This window comes from Plectropomus leopardus, chromosome 12 (genome assembly GCF_008729295.1).
Source record: "Plectropomus leopardus isolate mb chromosome 12, YSFRI_Pleo_2.0, whole genome shotgun sequence".
NCBI classification, from domain to species: domain Eukaryota; kingdom Metazoa; phylum Chordata; class Actinopteri; order Perciformes; family Serranidae; genus Plectropomus; species Plectropomus leopardus.
Genome location: NC_056474.1, coordinates 2,048,019 through 2,068,745, shown reverse-complemented (window position 1 = coordinate 2,068,745; position 20,727 = coordinate 2,048,019). Strand labels below are relative to the sequence as shown.

At 38.2% G+C, this 20,727-nt stretch overlaps 1 protein-coding gene across 1 annotated transcript; it reads left to right on the top strand.

The window, feature by feature from the left end:
- Nucleotides 1–1,269: 1,269 nt before the first annotated feature.
- On the top strand, nt 1,270–16,976 carry LOC121951519 (WD repeat-containing protein 48-like). Its single transcript, XM_042497880.1, is given in 20 exon segments — nt 1,270–1,340; nt 4,022–4,162; nt 4,248–4,326; nt 5,303–5,490; nt 5,493–5,517; nt 5,662–5,750; nt 6,439–6,554; nt 6,628–6,853; nt 7,461–7,535; nt 7,781–7,883; nt 7,970–8,067; nt 8,782–8,889; nt 8,982–9,078; nt 9,158–9,253; nt 9,891–9,996; nt 10,117–10,131; nt 11,808–11,886; nt 12,616–12,692; nt 13,623–13,815; nt 13,917–16,976. Coding segments are annotated over 20 exon segments (2,055 nt in total). The 5' UTR covers nt 1,270–1,292; the 3' UTR covers nt 14,013–16,976.
- The last annotated feature ends 3,751 nt before the right edge of the window (nt 16,977–20,727 follow it).

Sequence of the window (20,727 nt, the reverse complement as noted above, 5' to 3'; positions counted from 1 at the left end):
AGGTGAATATCCAGGGTCTGGACATTGAGATGGTGGAGACCTATCGATACCTGGGTGTTCACCTTAACAATAAACTGGACTGGTCTAATAACACAGATGTCCTGTACAAGAAGGGCCAGAGTCGTCTCCACCTGCTGAGAAGACTGAGGTCCTTTGGAGTGTGCAAGACTCTGCTCCGGACATTCTATGACACTGTGGTAGCATCTGCTCTTTTCTATGCAGTGGTCTGCTGGGGAGCAGGGAGCACAGATCGGGACAGAAAGAGACTGAACAGACTGGTCAGGAGGGCCGGTTCTGTCCTGGACTGCTCCCTGGACTCCATTGAGGAGGTGGGTGAGAGGAGGATGTTAGCAAAGCTCACATCCATCATGGACAACCCCTCTCACCCACTGCATGAGACTGTGGGGGCTTTAAGCAGCTCCTTCAGCAGCAGACTGCGACATCCACCCTGCAAGAAGGAGCGCTACCGCAGGTCATTCATCCCATCTGCAATAAGACTCTATAACATCAGCATCACTGGCTGAATAATTTGCACAACAAATTTTTGTAAATTCTATTCTCAAATCCATCTTTTGTGTACATACTTATTCTATTACTTACTTATTATGTGTACATACCTTTTTCCTCTATGTACATACTTATTTTATTACTTATTTATTGTTATTTGTTATTGTATAATTGTGTTATTGTATAATTGTGTTATTGTTATTTTCTTTGTTACATTCCACTTTCTCTTTTTCATGCTGCTGTAACATTTGAAATTTCCCCCAATGGGGGATCAATAAAGGAATATTCTATTCTATTCTATTCTATTAAGTTTTATTTTGGAGTTTATTCTAAGTATTGACAGAAGGGTTTTCCTTTTTTATTGTAAATGTATGTCAATTCCAAATTTTAGGTCTCATTAATTAGTAATATTCGGGAGTTGTATCGGCCCTGAAAAACTAATATTGGTTGACCCCTAGTCTGAATACAAGAAAATTGATTTAGATCAAGAATGTATAGGGTTAAACCTATGAAAAATTACAGCAAAATGTGTTGCATTTAGATTTTTCCGCGGTGTATATAAGCATTACAGTGGGCTATAACTGTTTGCCAGTAAGGGCCCTTTCAATTGGGGCCCCAGGTTGACCCCAACACCCCTAATTCCGAGTCATTTGAACGCCTTTTACTTCTAATTTACATTACACTGGAGCACAGTGTGAAAACTACATTACCCATAAAGCTCAGGTGCATATGTTTTCTTTTTTTTCCGGATGTAGCATCACATGAATTGACTGTCAACATGCAAGATGGCCACGCATCACAGGCAAAATGCTGCTGGGCGGAGAAAAGTACAGGTAAATTATAATATAGTTGCATTATTGCAAAGTGTGTGGCAGCTGCAGCTTTGTTGTCTCCGTCTTTAAAAAGTGCTTCGCGGACAGTTTGCGGGCGGCAGAAACCGTCCGCGCAGAGCAGCGCTGCTGTTATGAGTCATGACTCAAGCCGGCTAACCCTGCTAGCTTAGCTTAGCCTACGTTACTTGTTAGCGCCCTCTGCTAACGCTAACGTATGAATCACTACGTGCTTTTTGTAAATCACAATCATATAAGAAGTGTGTCATATGCGGCATAACATGATTACAAAGCTCGTCGGTGAGTACGGATGATCCACGTGCTGTCTGAGCGGTATTTTTAACGCTGTTACAGCGGGGACGGTAGCCTAGCTAACTGTATCCGGGCTCGGTCTAATTGCTGGGAAAACGTACGTGCCCCGGTGGGTCTGTCGTGCACCCTGCCTCTGCACGTTACTACACAATCACAACACGTTATAACTGTTGATTTTGTACATTGTTAATATGAATCCATGGGTAATTACACACCATTAAATGTGTCATTTAGCATGTTTCCGTAGCTGCATGTCTTTACGTTAAAAGAGCACGAGACTTAGGGACTGTTCTTTACTCTGCGGAGGAACGTGGCTGGAGTTTGACTTTTTTTTTTTTTTTTGTTATTATTTTGACCCTCCGCGAAGCTAGATATATTTTTCCTGGAGCCTCCCTGAGTGACTTTGGAAAAAATGCACGACCCTCCCTTCACCATAAATTAGATTTTAGATATAAAAAACGTACTTTTTTTATTTTTGAAAGTTAAGTTATAGATGAAAAAAAACTTGTTTTAATCATGCATGCTTGTTCATGCAAACCTTTTCTAAAAAAATTAAAAAAAACTTTTAAAAAAATTTTTTTTTAAAAAATTTAAATTTAAAACTATTTAAAACCCTGTTTTTTTTTTTTGATTGAAGAACGTGAAGTGTTCAAGTAGGACCTGGAGAACCTTGAAAATCCAAAGATAATTTCTGTTTTTAAAGTTTCTGGCGATGATAAATGATACCATTTTTGTCTTTTTTATAGAAAACATGTATTCCACATCTGCTGACAGGCTAACACAGTTAATGGACAGCTATTAACAATTGTAATACTGCCTTCAAATGCTCCTCAGACATATCATATTTTTTACTAAATATAAGAGTTAAGAGCACATTAAAGGGCCTCCATAATTGTAATTACGAGTATGTTAAGATGCACATTAAAGGGCCTCCAAAATTGTAATTACGAGTGAAAAATTGGGAAATTTCAATAATACCTGAGTTGTGACATTTACATGAAGTTTCAGGGAAGCAGAAATGGTGGAAAGTATGTAAACTGTCAGAAAGTGATGGTAAAAAATATATATATTAGTTTGTTTGTTTCCTAGTAGTTACCATTTACTTTTAGTAGTTGCACATTTTAGTATCTGCATCTATTAGCTGTAGCAAGCAAGCAAACTTTTATCCATAAAGCATGACAGGGGAGTGTACTAACATTGATAACAACGTTATTTTATAACACGAGTTGCCGTCTTAATGTCATAAATGCATAAACATGGGGAGCAAAAGTCACTGTTTGGTCAATGGTAAGAAACCTTTTTTATAAATTCACATATTAAATACCAATTTTTGTTCAAAGAGTATTGTGGGTATATATGTTAACTGCTGTCCATGTAGTTAGTGTGAATTAGAAATGTTATTTTATTTAGCATAAATCCTGGCTCACCTCATCCGTTTCTTTGCTCTTTCACTGCGACCTTCTGATGTCACATGAATGCAGCATAACGACGAGTCGAGCTGTTTCGGTTTCTGTGTCAGATTGTAGGAGCTGCTGCTGCCGTGTTAGCTCGTACCAGGCAGACAGTGAACTGACCGGTCCTGCAATAAAACTGACTTTCATTATTTTGTTCTTTAACCCTCAATATAACGACAATAAAGCTGCTTGAACATGAACTTTTATCATCACGGCAGTGGCAGAAAATTTGCTTTTTTTCTTGTGCTTACTCTCAATTTATGGTTTAACAGGCTGGTTGTTTAATTAATTAATTTCAAATTGCACTTGTTTTCAGTTGTGGGCTGACTTACATTACTATTCTTACATCAGATTTTTTTTAAAATTTAAATTTAAATTTTGCGAGTACTTATGCACTGCGAGTACTCAAATACGGAAGTCACTTAAAATGCCCATCCCTATATGGAAAGCATGTTTTCTTTAAAAATCAGTGGTAAGGGGCATCAGTGGCTGAGTGGATAAAGCAGGTGCCCCATAATTAAAGGCAGTGTCCTTGATGCAGCAGCCTCAGGTTCGACTCCCGCTCGGGGCCCTTTGCTGCACGTCATCCCCACTGTCTCTCCCCCTTTCACGCTATTAATCTGTCCTATTTAATAAAGGTGGAAATGCCAAAAAAAATAATCTTTAAAAAAAAAAAATCAGTGGTAAAATAAATACAAAACACGTTGTATGTTTAAAAAATATAAGTCCCTAGCCAGTGCTTAAAAATTACTTAACATGCCTCCCCTGTTTGGCACCTCCCCCTCCTCTCTCATTGATAACGAACAGGCCCTTAGCGCAGTGAAGTCTCGCACTTTGCACAAGGAAATGGGTGTTTTAAATAATCACAGAAGTGGTCGAGACGGGAGTGTGACCTCAGCGCTGCTCTTTGTGTTTCAGGTGTCGTACGTCATTAGAGATGAGGTGGAGAAGTACAACCGAAATGGGGTGAACGCGCTCCAGCTCGACCCTGCGCTGAACCGGCTCTTCACCGCTGGACGGGACTCTATCATCCGGATATGGAGCGTCTACCAGCATAAAGTAAAGCTTCTGAGACTCTATACCAAAATTACACTGCAGCTGCATTTTTGCATGGAAATGTCTTAATTTGTCTTTTTCATCGCAGCAGGACCCGTACATTGCCTCCATGGAGCATCACACAGACTGGGTTAATGACATAGTGCTCTGCTGCAATGGAAAAACATGTGAGTGTGATTACAAAAAGCTGTTTTAATTAGGGTTTATACATTTTTTAGCATGTTATACTGGCTTTTTTATTCTACCATAGGACTGAGGGGAAAAGTCAATAAAAAAAGTACTGACTACTAACAAAAGTGTCATTTAAATGTTTTATTATATAAGATTTATATTACTTTTAAGCAAATTTCAACTTTTGGCAGCAGCCTAATACAATAATAAAATCAGTTGCTTTTTCAGTCTACTTTGTACATTTTGCTGCAATAAACTGATTTAAGTGAGAATCTTTATCCTTAAAACATTATCTTATTACATAAAACCGACGTTGACAGTTTTTTTCCTTTAGGGACATTTACAGTTGAAAACAGGGAATAAATCATAACGTTATTATAACACTCAGCATATCATATGTTGGATAAGATTGTAATAATATTATAGTATAATAGTAGTATAATATTATATTAGTATTGTGACTCAAATATTCTGATAATATTGTATCGTTGGGCCTCGCCTGCTCTATTCTTCTGTACGTGATTTTATTTTCAACTATATTTGATTGTTTAATTATTGTTATAGTTTTTATCTTGTCATTGGTTATTCTCTTCTTTTATTTTTGTCTTCTAATTGTTCGATTTTATTTGCCTTTGTGCAATCATCAGGGCAGTTAGTTGCCAACATTGTCAGTATTTATTGTTATTGCTGGGATTCTTTATTTTGTATTTCTGAAAATTATTTTATTTGCCTAAATCCTGCATAGTTTGAAATTGGAGTTTTAGTATTTTGTATTTGTCTTTTTGCATTTCATGTAAAGCGTCTTTGAATACTTAAAAAAGCACTATATACATCTTATCTATTATTTTTATTAACCATGTAAAGCACTCTGTAACTTCATTTTTTTTTAAAGGGCCTTACAGATACAGTTTATTATTATTAATTTCTATTCTGGCTGACTTATCTGACATATTTTCACTCTCTCGTCGTCAGTGATATCTGCCTCATCGGACACAACGGTCAAAGTGTGGAACGCGCATAAAGGCTTCTGCATGTCGACGTTACGAACACACAAGGACTACGTGAAAGCTCTGGCCTACGCCAAGGACAAGGAGCTGGTGGCGTCCGCAGGTCTGGACCGGCAGATCTTTCTTTGGGACGTGAACACACTAACAGCGCTCACACTGCTTCCAACAACACTGTCACCAGTGAGTATGGTTTGTTCCTCTGCGACACTTTGTGCCCATTTCTGAGCGTAGTTCTGATATTTTTGTACAGTTTTTTACTGGACGACGTGTTTCTGTGGGAGATGATGTGTGCCTGAGGACTCACTGTAACTTGTCTTCAAACAGCCTCGTCACTCAGCGGGAACAAGGACTCCATCTACAGTCTGGCTATGAACCAGATGGGCACAGTCATCGTATCTGGATCTACAGAAAAGGTTTGACACACACAGATATGCACACCGTCAGGTCAGTGAAACTCCATTAAAACAACACTGATTAGTTTACCTGCCATGGTAAAATTGCATCTGGAAATTTTTATTTATATTTTTAAAATGAAATTATTGTAAAACTTCAAATAAAACTTCCTAGTCACAAATAAACACCTAGTCTGTTTTACAATCCCGGTGTAGCTACACATTCTGACAAATAAAGGTCACAGTTTGAAGCCTGGTCTGGTTACCATACACTTCATTTTTATAGAAGTTGTTTGGATGTATAAATTGGGGTTTTTGGCTACCTGCTGGAATTAACCGCATCTGCTTAGATCATGCATACAATATGTATCTGTGTTTAAAATTTTGTCAATATGGTCATGCTACAGACACGTTTCCTGTGAACTTTATTCATAATTATTATATTGTAAATTAGTTTACAAAATTCTAATATTTTTAAAGATTTTTTTCAGGTCATTTCTCTCTCTTTTTTTTTTGTAAATATATATTTCTCATATTTTTTTTATGTTTTTTTTTTTCCTTTTTTTTTTTTCTTTTTTTGTTGTTTTTAAATTAAAGTCCTGCATTGTATACCTTACCTAATTTAACTGTTATTTTACTTGGTTCCAGCGTGCCTGTCAATACAGAGAGGACGTTTTCGTCTTCACTCCCTCCTTTTATCTTCCTTCAGGTCCTGAGAGTTTGGGACCCTCGAACATGTGCAAAACTGATGAAGCTAAAAGGACACACAGACAACGTCAAGTCGCTGCTGCTGAATCGAGACGGCACTCAAGTGAGTACAGATCTGTAAACTATACAGTGTTTACAGCTCTTAAATACTGTAGATTTTAAAATCTAAACCTGCCGTCCTCGTCCACAGTGCTGTGTCGGGCAGCTCGGACGGGACCATCCGCCTGTGGTCGCTCGGCCAGCAGAGATGCATCGCCACCTACCGGGTGCACGACGAAGGCGTCTGGGCCCTGCAGGTCAACGAGGCCTTTACACACGTCTACTCTGGAGGCAGAGACAAAAAGATCTACTGCACTGACCTGCGTAACCCGGACATCCGCGTGCTCATCTGTGAGGAGAAGGCCCCGGTGCTCAAAGTAAGAGGCGCATTTTAACCGGGAATAAATGTTTTGTTGTGCAGTAAAGATTCAATCAGTAATGCACTACTGTATCTAATTTATACGTTTCCCTGAATAAATTCATTTCTTTCAAAAACATGGAAATTAGCCAAAGAGCAACTTAAAATAGTAATTAAGTAGTAAAAAGAAAATTACCTGAAAAAAACTGCAGACGTTACCCTGGTGAAGGTGCAATGAAAATATTTAGAAATGATATCATGAATCCTAAACTCGACGCTGCTTCCTAACGGAGCAGCATGTGTGTGTGTCTGTAGAGTAAATATCTCACTTTATACTAACATCAGCACCACGCCGCGTCACATGCACGCCTTTTTCTCCACTTCCACTGTCTTCACACTCAGAGACTCAAACTCACACTTGTGGAAGCCTACTTTCTTCCCTATGAGGGACATTTTTTTGAGAAATCAATAAGGAAATCGATTAAGAATCGGAGCAAAGATAAGAAATAGTATCAATAAAATCTCTGCCCGTCCCTGATGACGCTGTGGTCTCCGCAGTCATTTCCGTGCTCGTAGCTAACCGTTGGGAGTCACTCAGCCTTTTGCCGTCTTTCTGTTTTGCTCAGATGGAACTGGACAGATCTGCTGACCCACCTCCAGCAATCTGGGTCTCCACCACCAAGTCATCCGTTAATAAATGGGTAAGCATGCGTGACACCTCTGAGGTCGCCGCTCGACTGTCAGCGTAACCACTGTAGATACACTGATGCCGTTCTGCAGTAATCCTCCTGTAATTTGTGTAAGAATTTAAACCAGCTTTGTGACGATGTGGGTGATACAGCAAAGATAATTGCATTACATTAATCACCACGGGAGAGCTTTAGGAAGCGATTATTAAAATCCAGGACAATCGGTGCTGATTATTGTTTTCTGTACGTGTGTGCAGTCTCTAAAGGGAATGCACAACTTCCGATCATCGGGGGAGTACGACAACGACTGCAGTACCCCTCTGACTCCACTGTGTACTCAGCCAGAGCAAGTCATCAAGGGTAAACACGGTTACTCACATAAAACTACAGTATTTTCTACATCTCTCTCACATTTCAGTTGAAGTAAAACCTTTGTGTTGCTGCAGGCGGTGCCAGTATCATACAGTGCCACATTCTGAATGACAAGAGACACATACTCACCAAAGATACCAACAACAATGTGGCTTTCTGGGATGTCCTCAAGGTAAACGCCATACTCGAGTTATTTCCAAGCACGCAACTACATATCCAACTATAATCTAACTGTAGCGAATGTAGAGGTTTAAATTATGTTCTAACATTTCACACTTCTGACCTCTTCAGGGCTCCTAATATTTTTCACAGAGTACGATGTCTTTTATTATTATTAATATTATTATTATTGTAATTATTATTATTTATTATGCACACCGGCACACGTAATTTTAAAAATTACATTCACCATTTATTTATTTATTTATTTATTTTACCTGAAAAAAAAAATTCTTACTGCACCATTTGGTGTAATTGTCTCTCTGTATCTACACTTCCAGCGTGGTCGGATCCAACCTAAATTACAGTAATGTCAGTGAAAGTACTTCACATTTTGGTCATACGAACATTTTCAGCAGCTTCTCTGCAAAACTCATATGGAATTTTTTTTAATAAAAATATTTAGGACATCTTTGACATCTTTTCTTATACTTTATATGTGTATTTTTGTTTTGTAATAAATAAAGTATTATTTTAATAATCAAGATCAGATTTAGATTTACATCACAGACATTAAAAAACAAAAACGATTTCTCATTGAAAATACTGATATTAAATATCCTATATGAAGGCACGTCAAACGTATGAATGTAGTCGCTCCGGATTAAAGACGCCTGATGTGAAACTGTAGTTTGGATTGACTTTGAGAGTTTTTTTCTTCCTTCAGGCTTGTAAGGGTGAAGACTTGGGAAAAGTGGAGTTTGATGAAGAGATTAAAAAGCGATTCAAGATGGTCTACGTGCCAAACTGGTTCTCTGTTGATCTGAAAACTGGGGTGAGTCACAACTTTTCATCGTCTGAGCAGCTGTGTGACGGTGAGCGGCCGGTTTCCTCACTGTTGTGTTTTCCGCTTCCTCTAATCAACAGATGCTCACAATCACTTTGGACGAGAGCGACTGCTTCGCTGCCTGGGTGTCTGCAAAGGACGCCGGGTTTTCAAGCTCCGACGGATCCGACCCAAAGTGTAAGACACGCGACATAATCACCGTTTATATACAAATCATCATTTCACAGCTCTGCTAAGTGCGTTTGACTCTCTGCAGTGAACCTGGGTGGACTGCTGCTGCAGGCTCTGCTCGAGTTCTGGCCCCGAACTCGCATCAACCCCATGGACGAGGAGGAGAACGAGGTGAACCACGGTAAGGAGAAAGGCTGACCGTCCGTCCACTGCTGCAGCACCAAACCTCTGCAGTGCTCTTTTTTGTCTTTTATCCTTTTGGCTGCAGACTTGACATCATTTCCTGCTGCGTTCAGTGAGCAGCTGATGCTTAATTCTTTGAAACATGAACATATTGTTCTGTTTGCAATCAAAAACATGACATGGTCCAAAACTTTCAATTACCTAAAAGTAAGAAAAAAAGGAGCTAAAAAAATAATATAACCTTGAAAAAGTACTGAAATTAAAAAAAAAAGTTTTATTTTATATATTTTTTGTTAAAAAAGATACAAAAAAAGTTACCAAAAAAGAGCAAAAAAACAAACAAGAAATTGATCTTGAAAAATTTGCCAAAATTAAAAAAAAAAAATTACTTTATATATTGCATTTTTGTAACATAATTTTAAATACAAAATGATTATAAGAATAAATATAGTTTTCTGGACATTTTCTTATATTTGTGGACTATTTTCTTTAATCCTCCTCTCTTAATTTTCAAAACATTTTTTTTGTTCATTTTCTTTTGTAATTTGTGAAACATTTCTTGCTAAGTTGGTCGTTGTGTTTTTTCCCTGCGGTTGTAAAAGAAGTCAGACCAGTTTGGGTTCTTGTGTCCGCAGTGAACGGAGAGCAGGAGAACAGGGTCCAGAAAGGAAATGGATATTTCCAAGTGCCACCACACACGCCAGTCATCTTCGGGGAAGCCGGAGGCAGAACTCTATTTAGGTAACGTTGCACTGAAATCCTGATCGACGAGGGTTTAACGCTTCTTATATTTGTCCTGAACAGCCGTGGTCTCACATGCAGAGCGCAGCATGTAGATGATGCAGGTAATGTGGGATTAAGGGAACCTTTATTGTGGTGGCTAAATCATTAAATGATTTAAGATTTCTGATTTAAATCATTAAATGATTTAAGATTTCTGATTTAAATCATTAAATGATTTAAGATTTCTGATTTAAATCATAAAATGATTTTGCCACTACAATAAAGTTTTTTTTCCCCTACATTTTCCACATGGCTTAATCATTAAATTATTACCGTAAGCCACAATACATTTTTTTCACATGGCTAAATTATTAAATTATTAAGTCACTACAATAAAGTCTTAATTAATTTAGTATTATTATCTGCTTTTTTCCCCACATTTTTTACATGGCTAAATCATTAAATTAATTAGCCACTACAATGAAGGTTTATTTATTATAACAATAATAATATATATATTTTTTCACATTTTTCACATGGCTAAATCATCAAATTATTTAGCCATTACAATAAAGATTTATTTATTTATTATTAAAAAAAATTCACTTTTTTTTACCAGGCTAAATAATTAAATTATTTTTTGTGGACAGTAAAGTTTTTTAATTAATTAATTTTTTTCCCCCTCACAGATTTTTAAATGTCTAAATCATTAAATTATGCAGCCGTTACAGAAAAAGGCATTTTAATGTAAATCCTCCACCGTTTTCATTTGTCACTGCAAACACAGCCCTGGCCCTTGATACTGTCACTCAGGGCAAACACTCGCTGCTCTTGTACATACATTTTACCTGAGATTAACCCTTTGTCTGCTAGGCTAAAGGTAAAGGACGTGGGCCTACCTGGAGCCTTGCCGTCCTGGCACCGATCTGAAGGCCGTCGCTCGGTCAGCTCGCCCTCCGTCGATCCTCCGTTGACAGTTCATTCGTTAAAATCAAACACACCGACTTCAAACTTAACTAAAACTTAAAAAAAGGAAAGAAAAAGAGGAAACTCCACTGTCCATCCTTCTCGCAGCAGCACTCAGAAACTTCCAGCCAGCCTCTGTGGTCCAGCACCTGATCCCAATCGTCTCTTAATTACTGTCAAACTAACAGAGTCTGAGCCCAACCCTCCCGGTCTGAGAGCTCCAGCTCCCATTCACACAGACCCAGTAAAGGACACTGCCGGTACTGGTGTCAGTTTAAGGCGTACTGGTCACACTTCCTACAGCTCAAGTCAAATTAAATGTGATACTTTTAAAGTTTTTTTTAATGCCACTATGGAGGAAATTAACACCAATATAAGGAAAAACCTTTTAAAGAGTTAAGAACAATTTTGCCCAAATGTTTATTAGAACATAAAACATCACATTTTCAGTCCAGTGAAAAAGATTAAATCTGGTCAGAATTGGGAAATTTTCACAGCATTTATTGGTGAGTTTTATTGCAGATTTTTGTTCCTCGCTCTGTCTGCTTTAATTCCCATCATGAAAAATTTAAGACAGTACATTATTTTTTTTTAAAAAAGATAAAAGATTTCCACATATATATTTTTTTATTTTACAATACACTGTTGAAAAATGCACGTCATTGCATTTTAAAGACCATGAAATGTTGATTTTAGACATTTTAATTCCTGATAATTGTAATTTGGAGAATTAAATGCCTTTCAAGACTTTTGAAGGATTCGCGGGGACCCTGGTATTATAATTTTGAATTTAAGGTGGTCTTGTGTTGCTGGTCGGTGCATTTATTGCTCCACTTGTTGTGTCGTGTGTTGCAGGTTGTTAGTAGAGACTCAGGAGGAGAGACTGAATCGATGCTGCTGAACGAGACGGTTCCTCAGTGGGTTATTGATATAACTGTAGATGTAAGTACAGCTGTGTTTTACATGAAATCAAAGTCAAAATGAGTGTGTGTGTGTGTGTGTGTGTGTGTGTGAGTGAGTGAGAATCTGAAGCTCTTTCATTTAGAGAACATCAAAAAACAGATTTGTCATTGCAGACTGGTGCTTACAAACCCGCTCTCACTCGTTTCTGCCAAATCATCAGTTTGGCAGTTTTACACCCTTAAACAGGAAATTAGGTTGTTGCTTAGCAACACAAAATGCTAACAAATATTCTCTCATCTGTCATAATCTACAGAGGAAGTCAGAAGTTTTAATGAATATTTCCTAAAATAGCCAAATAAGCCAAAAAATAAAAAATAAAATAAGAATCAAAAACAAGAAAATGACCCAAAATATCTGCAGAAAAAAATATGTATAATTTTAAATATATATTTATTTTTACTGCAATATAATTTTAAATATATAATTATAATGACTATAAATTAGGGTAAGTAAGCTATCCAGTGCTTTATAAGCTTTATGCTGCTGTGAACTTAGATTAAGGAAAAAATGCTATTTTGTATTGTTTGGACAGTTTTTTTTTATGTGAACCCTTTTACTATAATTCATCACTAATTTGTCAGTTTTTGGATTATTTATTCACCGTGGAGCCATTCTTCACAAACATGTTTCACATCTCTGATACAGTGCTGACCATTTGCTCCCGTCGGGATTTAATGTGTTTGTTCGTTCTCTCCTCTTCTCTCCCAGAAAAATATGCCCAAGTTCAACAAAATCCCGTTCTACCTCCAGCCGCATTCTTCCTCCGGAGCAAAAACTCTGAAGAAGTAAGTTTCTCGTCCAGTCTGTGATTTTTTACATTTTTTTATCATTATGTGAGCAACAGTTCGGGATGTACGATACGTTTTCAAATAAAACAATTTAAATGTTTGTATTTTTAAAATATTTTGATTAGAAATGTTTAAATGTCGTGAGATAATTTGGACGTTTTAAGGCTCGGTGTTGTATCGCTCTGGAGACGCTCTCTGCAGACACATTTATGTGGAGCTCGCTAATGTGATTAGAAAACGTTTAAAAGCCCAAACTCATTAAACGTGATCCATATAAACACCTCAGTCAGCTCAAAGTTTAAACTGATTCAGATTTCAGTCGGTCGCTGAGGGCTAACTCAAACCTTTTCATAAAACGATAAAAAGGAAAAATTTTATCATGTAAACGCTAAAGATGCAATAGGTTGTTTTTATCATCAAAACAGTAAATACTGCGCTGAACAGACGGTTAATATCCACGCTGGCCGTTAGTTTCACTTCAGCTTCAGGAATAATGCATAATAGCAGGAGGTGATATATCGAACATAATCGAGGTTTATTTAATTCTAACAATACTTTTTAAAAAAATGTATTATAAAAGTATTTTATTTAACTGCCTTATAACGATATTTTTATTAAAATGTTATGACAGTAGCTACTTTTCTTAACTTTACCGTAACTGCAGTTCATCCAGTAATTTTGTATTTTAATAGTTAAAATCAGTTTAAATGACACTTAAAAATATAAAGTTATATTGTGTATCGCAATATAGTCTTAAAATATCGCAATATTATTTTAAAGGCATATCGCCGAGCCCTAATACATAATATACATTTTTGCATTTTTGGCCATAATTCATCAGTCCGCTATATTACATCGTGCATCACTAATCCATACGCGCACAGATGTTTGCATTTGCTGATTTTTTTCCCGCCGCGTGTTCTGCAGGGACCGTCTCTCGGCCAGCGACATGCTTCAGGTGAGGAAGGTGATGGAGCACGTTTACGAGAAGATCATCAACCTGGACAACGAGTCGCAGACCACCAGCTCCTCGGCCAACGACAAGCCGGGGGAGCAGGAGAAGGAGGAGGACATGGCCATGCTCGCCGAGGAGAAGATCGAACTAATGTGTCAAGACCAGGTGGGACCCGCGTCTTTGCTCGCACGTTGGGTTTTTTCTGCACGAGTGCGTCCTCAGTCATCTTATTAACGTTTTTATTTATTTTTTAATCTTTCCACCAGGTTCTAGATCCCAACATGGACCTGCGAACAGTTAAACATTTTATCTGGAAGAGCGGAGGGGACTTGACGCTTCACTATAGGCAGAAGTCCACGTGAAAACCCTAATTTTTAAAACAAGAACTCTTCGTCATTTGCCAATCACCACCCACCTCTGACATGTAGTACCCTAAACCCCATTGTGTGGTCAAGAGTCGCAGTATCAATGAGAATCCAGTAAAAAATTGTGCGGACGAGGCTCGTGGTGTATCATAGGGAACTGACCAGAACAGACCGGAGCAGCCAAGAGACACGCGGGAGATAAGTGGTCCATTTTTTGTTTTGTTTTTTTACAGTTTGAAGAAAAGGACTCTGTTTCCTCCAGCAGCGCTCACCGTTTTTTTCTTTTTTAATTATTATTACTGCTGTTTGTTTTTTTCCTCCAGATTGGCGTTTTATTTTGAAGCGACAGTCGTGTTTGTGTCCGAGCGTGTGTGTAAACGCACGTGGATGTAGTAGACTTGTTTGTTTGTTCTAGTACATTCCAGAAACTGTCCTGCAAACACTCACCGTCTCAGCGGTAACCGCCGGTTTAGGAGTACACTCGGTCTCTGGGTAGCGTCACAGTCCCTCAAAAAAAGCAATCCTCTGTTCTGCTGTCATCTTAACTTGAACTTTAAAGCGACAGTTCATCCCCAAAATCGAAATAGTTTTCCTCTTACGTGTAGTGCCGTTTCTCAGTCTGGATTTTTTTGGGTGTGAGCTGCAGAGTTTTGGAGAAATCTGCCTGAGAGGCGTCTGGCTTTTCTCCAAAATAACATAACCAGATGGCACTCGGCTTGTGGTGTTTAAAGCGCCAAAAAAAAAAACATTCGAATATTGTCTAAAAAAATCTCTTTCTAGAAAAAAAAGAGCTGCACGATATTATTGCCATTTTTAAACCTTTTGTGATACGCTGAGTATTGCGTAAACCTTTTTTTAACTGTGAATTATTTCCCCCGATTAAATTAAAGTCAGTTTTAAGTAAAAAGATAAAATTTGTTTCTTAATCTCACTTCAGTCATCAGTTTTAGTGCAGCAGGATGGCGTTTTTGAGCACACGGTCATAAAAAAACACCCGAGCTGCTGAAAAAACTCCATGGAAAGGACCGAAAAATGAATCCATTTTTTACATCTCGCTCTTGTCCATGAGTAGATGCACGCTTCCTTCTGCGCAGTGATACTGGGCAGGTTTAGTTCAGTACAAAGAAAATAGTTCCTGCGTGAAACTGCTCACAACGTCTGTGAATTATCTTCAGTAACTGAGTCATGATTTCGACAATAAATGTATTTTTTGGCACCAAAATACAAGTGCCATGTAGTTTGTTTTTTGAGAGAAGTCAGACGTCTCTACGGGCCGAAATCTCCAACACGCTGCAACTCACAGCAAACCATCGAGACTGATAAAAAGCGCTACAGGCGAGAGTAAAAATATTGAGACTTTGGGGTGAACTGTCCCTTTAACCTCGGCTTAGACGTCTAATTACTGCAGAGCTTGAACCTCATTGACAGATGCACTTGTCTTTGTCGATTATTTTTAGCTGTGCTGTTCTCAATGGACTGAATGTTCTTTTTTTGTAAATATATGTACAACATTTTTGATTTAAGTGACTTTTCTTTTTGTTTTTGGGTTTTATTTTGTTGTTGTACAGTTTACTCAGTTATTTTTTTTCAAATCCCTAGAGCACATTCATGGTCATGACGGTAATCTGACTTGGATGTTTAAAAATCTCATTCGTTGTTGTTCACGACAACCCAGAAATTGCAGTTTTAAGAATGTTAGTAGTCGTCCAAGTCATCTTAGCAATCGGGAAATTATATATAAGGTATATATCTTTGATAATAACTCATGCTTACTCGCTCTGTGCTCGGGTCGTGAGCAGTGAGGGCTGTTCCTAATGTATATTTCATTTAGATTTAATAGGAGCTCAAATAATATAACTTGAAGGGGGAATCTCATCCAAGAGAATATATGAATAATCAACCACTGTGGGGAATTCACCAAAGTCAAATAAACGGTAATTTTTCTCTCTTGGTGTGTCGCCAAGCAGAACAACAGGTCGTTTCATTGTAAATTTCCCACAGTTAATTTTGCCATGTGTGTAAACGCCATAGTGGGGACGCAGCGAGCGAGCGAGCTCTAACGGGCCAAAAAAAACCAGGATGGGTACCAGAATTAGGCCATAACACTGCAATATCCCTTGTTGTAATAATTTGTGAAATATGTATATTTTAGGCATTCGAAGAAATAAATTGGAATGGTTTAACAATGACAGATTTACGGGGATTATAAATGTTTCTTGAGTTGTAAAATGTGTTGAGCTGCTGAGTGTGAAAACAAGAAAAAACAAGGGACAATTTTCTTTTTTTTTTTTAAGTCAAGTGATATGATTGTTTAACCATCAAAGATTCACCCATTTCACATTCATGAAAAGACTCTGCACTCATTCCTAATAAAACATACAATTAATTGATAAAATATCTGCAAAAATACTTTTCCTTATTTTTACACACTAGCATCTACTTTGACAGTGAAAAACTTTTAAGAAGCCCCCTAAAAAAACAGAAAAACATTTTCTCGACAGCAGCTCGACTGTTCTTACACTGTTTATGAAACGTCGTCTATTAAATTTAAACGTTACCTGTCCGCTCACAGGCGGGATCGTCTACTGTTGCATAGATCACAGAAATTAATTAGAGTTGAATCAGACGTGATTCCAGCAATACGAGAAGTTTTTAAACATATCAGCCAAATTTAAATCCACTGGCAGGTGAAGTGAACAGACTAATAATCAGAAATGCAGCTTTGTGGACGTTTTCCTTGTTTTTGGGTAATTTTTGAGTCATTTTCTCTCTCTCTCTTTTGACCAGGTTATTTTTCTTTTCCTTTTTTTGCAATTTGAAGGACATTTACGGTTTTTTTCCACATTTTCAAACGTATGTACTTTTCAGAGCCTCAGTTAACCCTTTAAAATCTGAGCAAAGTGGCCTGAAAAAGGCATTGAGCCACTTTACGACTTTAAATGACTCTAAAAACAGCATAAACTTAGTCAACATTGAAAGACAAATTAGAAATAAAAGTTAGTTAATAAAAGTTGCAAGAAAAATTCCTGAAAATTAGCAGTAACAAAGTCCAAAAAAAAAGGAAACGAACCCCCTGAAATTTTTATTTATCATTATAAATATAATTTTTGGGATTTTTTTTCCTTTTTTGGTTATTTTCTAGTAATTTTCTCTCTCATCCAGGTTATTTTTCTGAAACCTTAAACTTTTTTTTTAATTAATTAATTTAGTTTTCACAATTTGCAAAGTTTCTCACTGAACCTTTTCCACATTTTGTAAAGAATTCAAACCAATTTCTTTAGGTTTCACATTTTTTAAATGTGAAAGGCATCTGAACGCAGCAAAGGAAAACTTACAGCACCGCGTTTCAAAGGGTTAACCTGCTACACAATCTTTCGGCAGTTTGCTGTTTCTTCTCTGCATCCCAATCCGGCTTTTATTTGAAGTTTTACGGTAGTTGGAGTCTAAAGTTAGGGCAGGTATTCAGTAACCTGTGGCGTCCACAAAAACGCCGGGACCAAAAGTTTCCCGGCAGAATATTTGATTATAATTAGAGTAATTGACTTCACCCGTCAGTGGCTTTAATATTTTGTCTGATCGCTGTAAAACAAATAAAAAGACTTCCAGTAAAAACACGTACTGGCCGGTTTCACGCAGTACACCACAAATATTTCCCTCATAGTACCAAAACTTAAAAATCCCAACACGTTGGCCATAAATTACTGTAAAACTTTCCATCTTATAATTTTATAGCTATTTTTAAAAGCTTTTGAGCATCAAGATTTGCTTCTTTAAAACACAACAGATGCAGCACTGCACCGCCGCCGCTCTGCCGCTCATCGCGCCGCGGATTTACGGCGCGTCGATGAGCTCTGCCGTTTGTCTTTGGAAGTGTTCAAGTATCATCACGTCGGTGTAGCACGCTCGACACCCCGAATTTTGCACCGAGCATGAAAAATAATGCCGATATTAAAACCTTCTCAGTGTACAAATGAGCAGTAACTTTAAATTCTCACATTTTCCGACACAAATAAAACAAATTGCAGTTTTTTTTCCGTGTGAGCTTCAGCTGGTTTCTGTAGTGTCTCTAACCTGATGAGGCAGCCAACGCTTTCCGTAAAGCCCAGTTCAGACCAAAGATTCACCGTTAATCAATTAGTTGTCGACTATTAATTAACAGTATTTTTTTAAGATATAAAAAAGTAAAAATTCTCTGATTCCAGCTTCTTAAATGAGAAAAATAAGCATGAAAAACAAAGGGAATATTTTTGAGTTGTGGACAAAATAAGACATCTGAGGACGTCCTCTTAGGCAGCACCGACTGAACACTAATCGATTAACTGAGAAAAACAATTAACAGACTAATTAATGAAAATAATTGTTAGTTTCAGTCCTAAACGAGACCAAACTCTGATGTGATTAGACGCGACGGTGTTTTATTTTTAGAAAAACACTCTCTGTATTTCAGCTCTAACTTTTTAGTGTTTTTTTTTTTTTTGCAGCTGGATATAATCTGTAGTGTCTTAAAATATGAACGAGGACTGAGAGACTTCATTTTAGTAGTGATGAAACGTCAAAAACATTCATTAAAATCAATAGTGTCGAGTGTTTTTTGTGCTGCTACAACTGAATACCCAGAATCCTCTGCAGGTCTAATTTTCAAGAGACGCTCCTGAACTGCAACATGCAAATACTGAATCCACCACCCGAACATCCCGACCCGCCTCTGCAGACCCGATAACCACAAAACGCAGTTAATAAAGTCAAATATTCACGGTCAGGCAGCACATTTAGCGTAATTTCGTGACACAGGAAACATGATAATATATTTTAAAACGAGGTTCGTTCACAAAATTTAAATGAATATTTTTTTGCTTATTGTCATAATATTGAGCGGCAAATCTCCAAAATAAAAGTGGCTTTATTTAAACGGCTCTCGTGCTCAAACTGGTGCAGAAAACAGACGACAACGTCAGCGGTCAGAGGATTAAAACGTTAATGCATTAAATTATTATTAAATCGTATCATTTTTTAAAAAAACATCTGTGATCTAACACACATGTTCTCGTTGTTCAACTAGAACCAAACACGGAAATAATATTAATTCAAAATACCAGCCGAAAATCACCTTTTTTTGCAGGCAGGATTCCTGCAGCGGAGGGCAAGTTAGATTAAATTTAAGACCAATTTTACAAAAATCAAAACTGAAAAAAAACAAAAAAAAAAACCAAACATTGTTTATTTAAGGTTTGGGATATTTTTGCCAAAATATTTATTGTAACATAAATAGTTCTACCTGGTAAATATCATTTGTTTGCATTTGTTTTCTTGGAAATTTTGTGTTTCTTGCTGCATCCACTGCCATCATGATGAATTTAAGAAGAAAAGTGACTCATTAAATCTTAATTCCCATATTTTAGCATTTTTAAGACTTTTAAAAGTTTCGTTTAAGACATTTTAATACTAATCAAAGCCTTTATTTTAGATGAATGAATTCAGTGGCTTTTTGAGGATCTGCAGGAACCCTGTCTGCAGCTGACCTGACCCCGAAAATTGAAGCCGCAAACTCGAGACCGAAGATCTCTGCTCTTTTGCTCTTTTGTCAGTTTCTCTCTTTCTGTGTTCACGGAGCCGTTTTTGTCGTTTACAGCAGTTTAGTGTCGCCTCTAACCTGCAGAGAAAACACAAACTGTGAGCCGCCGCTCGTGTTTACGCTGCGTTTTCTGGCACCACGTCGACTAAAAACCCGTAAAACCGAAAAAAAAGTAACACTGATGAGATGATGCTCTTTTCACTCTCTGCCTCTACGTTTCTGCTGAAAGCGTCCCGGTCTGAACTGGGCTTTAGATGACTTTTCTCCGTCAGCTTGTTCTTTTTTTCCTTTAGTGTTTCTCTAAAACTTGATTGTCAGCTTCACTTTGCACGTCTTGTACTTTGTGTGTGGCCTGATGCGAGCTTACTCGAGAGGCGGCTCCGGTTCTTCTTGTTTCTCCTCGTCGCTCTCGTGGCTGCAGTGGTGAGCGGGGGCCACGTCCAGAGGCTCCTCTGCGGGCTCCTCCGCGGGCTCCTCCGCGGGCTCCTCCGTGGGCTCCTCCGCCGGCGCGTCCTCCTCCGCCGGCGCGTCCTCGACGGGCTGAGAGGGAGAATCGTCCGCCATCGCCTCCGCAGGAGAAGTCTGGAGGAGGTCGACAGGAGAGGGGCAGGGCGGGTCTTCGGCGGGAGGCTCCGGGGACTCTGCGGGGACAGAGCTGTCTCCAGGTTCACTCAGGGGCCCGGTTGGGTCCGTGGACTCCGTGGGCGGAGGAGGAAGTTCAGCCGGTGACTCGGACAGAGCGTCAGTGGACGCGGGAGCGGCGCTGAGGTCCGCGGCTGCCCGGGAGCTGAGCTCCGGCTCCGGCTGGCTGTCAGCTGACGATGAGAGCAGGACGCTGTCCTCCAGCTCGTCTGCGCGACAGGAAGTAAACACTCAGGCTGAGATCCTCCACCAAAGCTAAACATCACAGTTTTTCTACTCCACCCGCCAATGACTGCAAACTTATTTGATTTGAAATCATTTTAAAGTATCTCTTTATGTTTGCACCTCTAAGCTGCACTTCTGCTATTTTTAATGGTGATTTTTTTAATCACTAAAAAATTCTTGTTTATCTTGTCTCTTTTCTCCTTTATTGTAAATCTGTATCTTTTATTGTCTTTTCATATCGTCGCCCTGTCCTATGAAATGTAATGTACACAT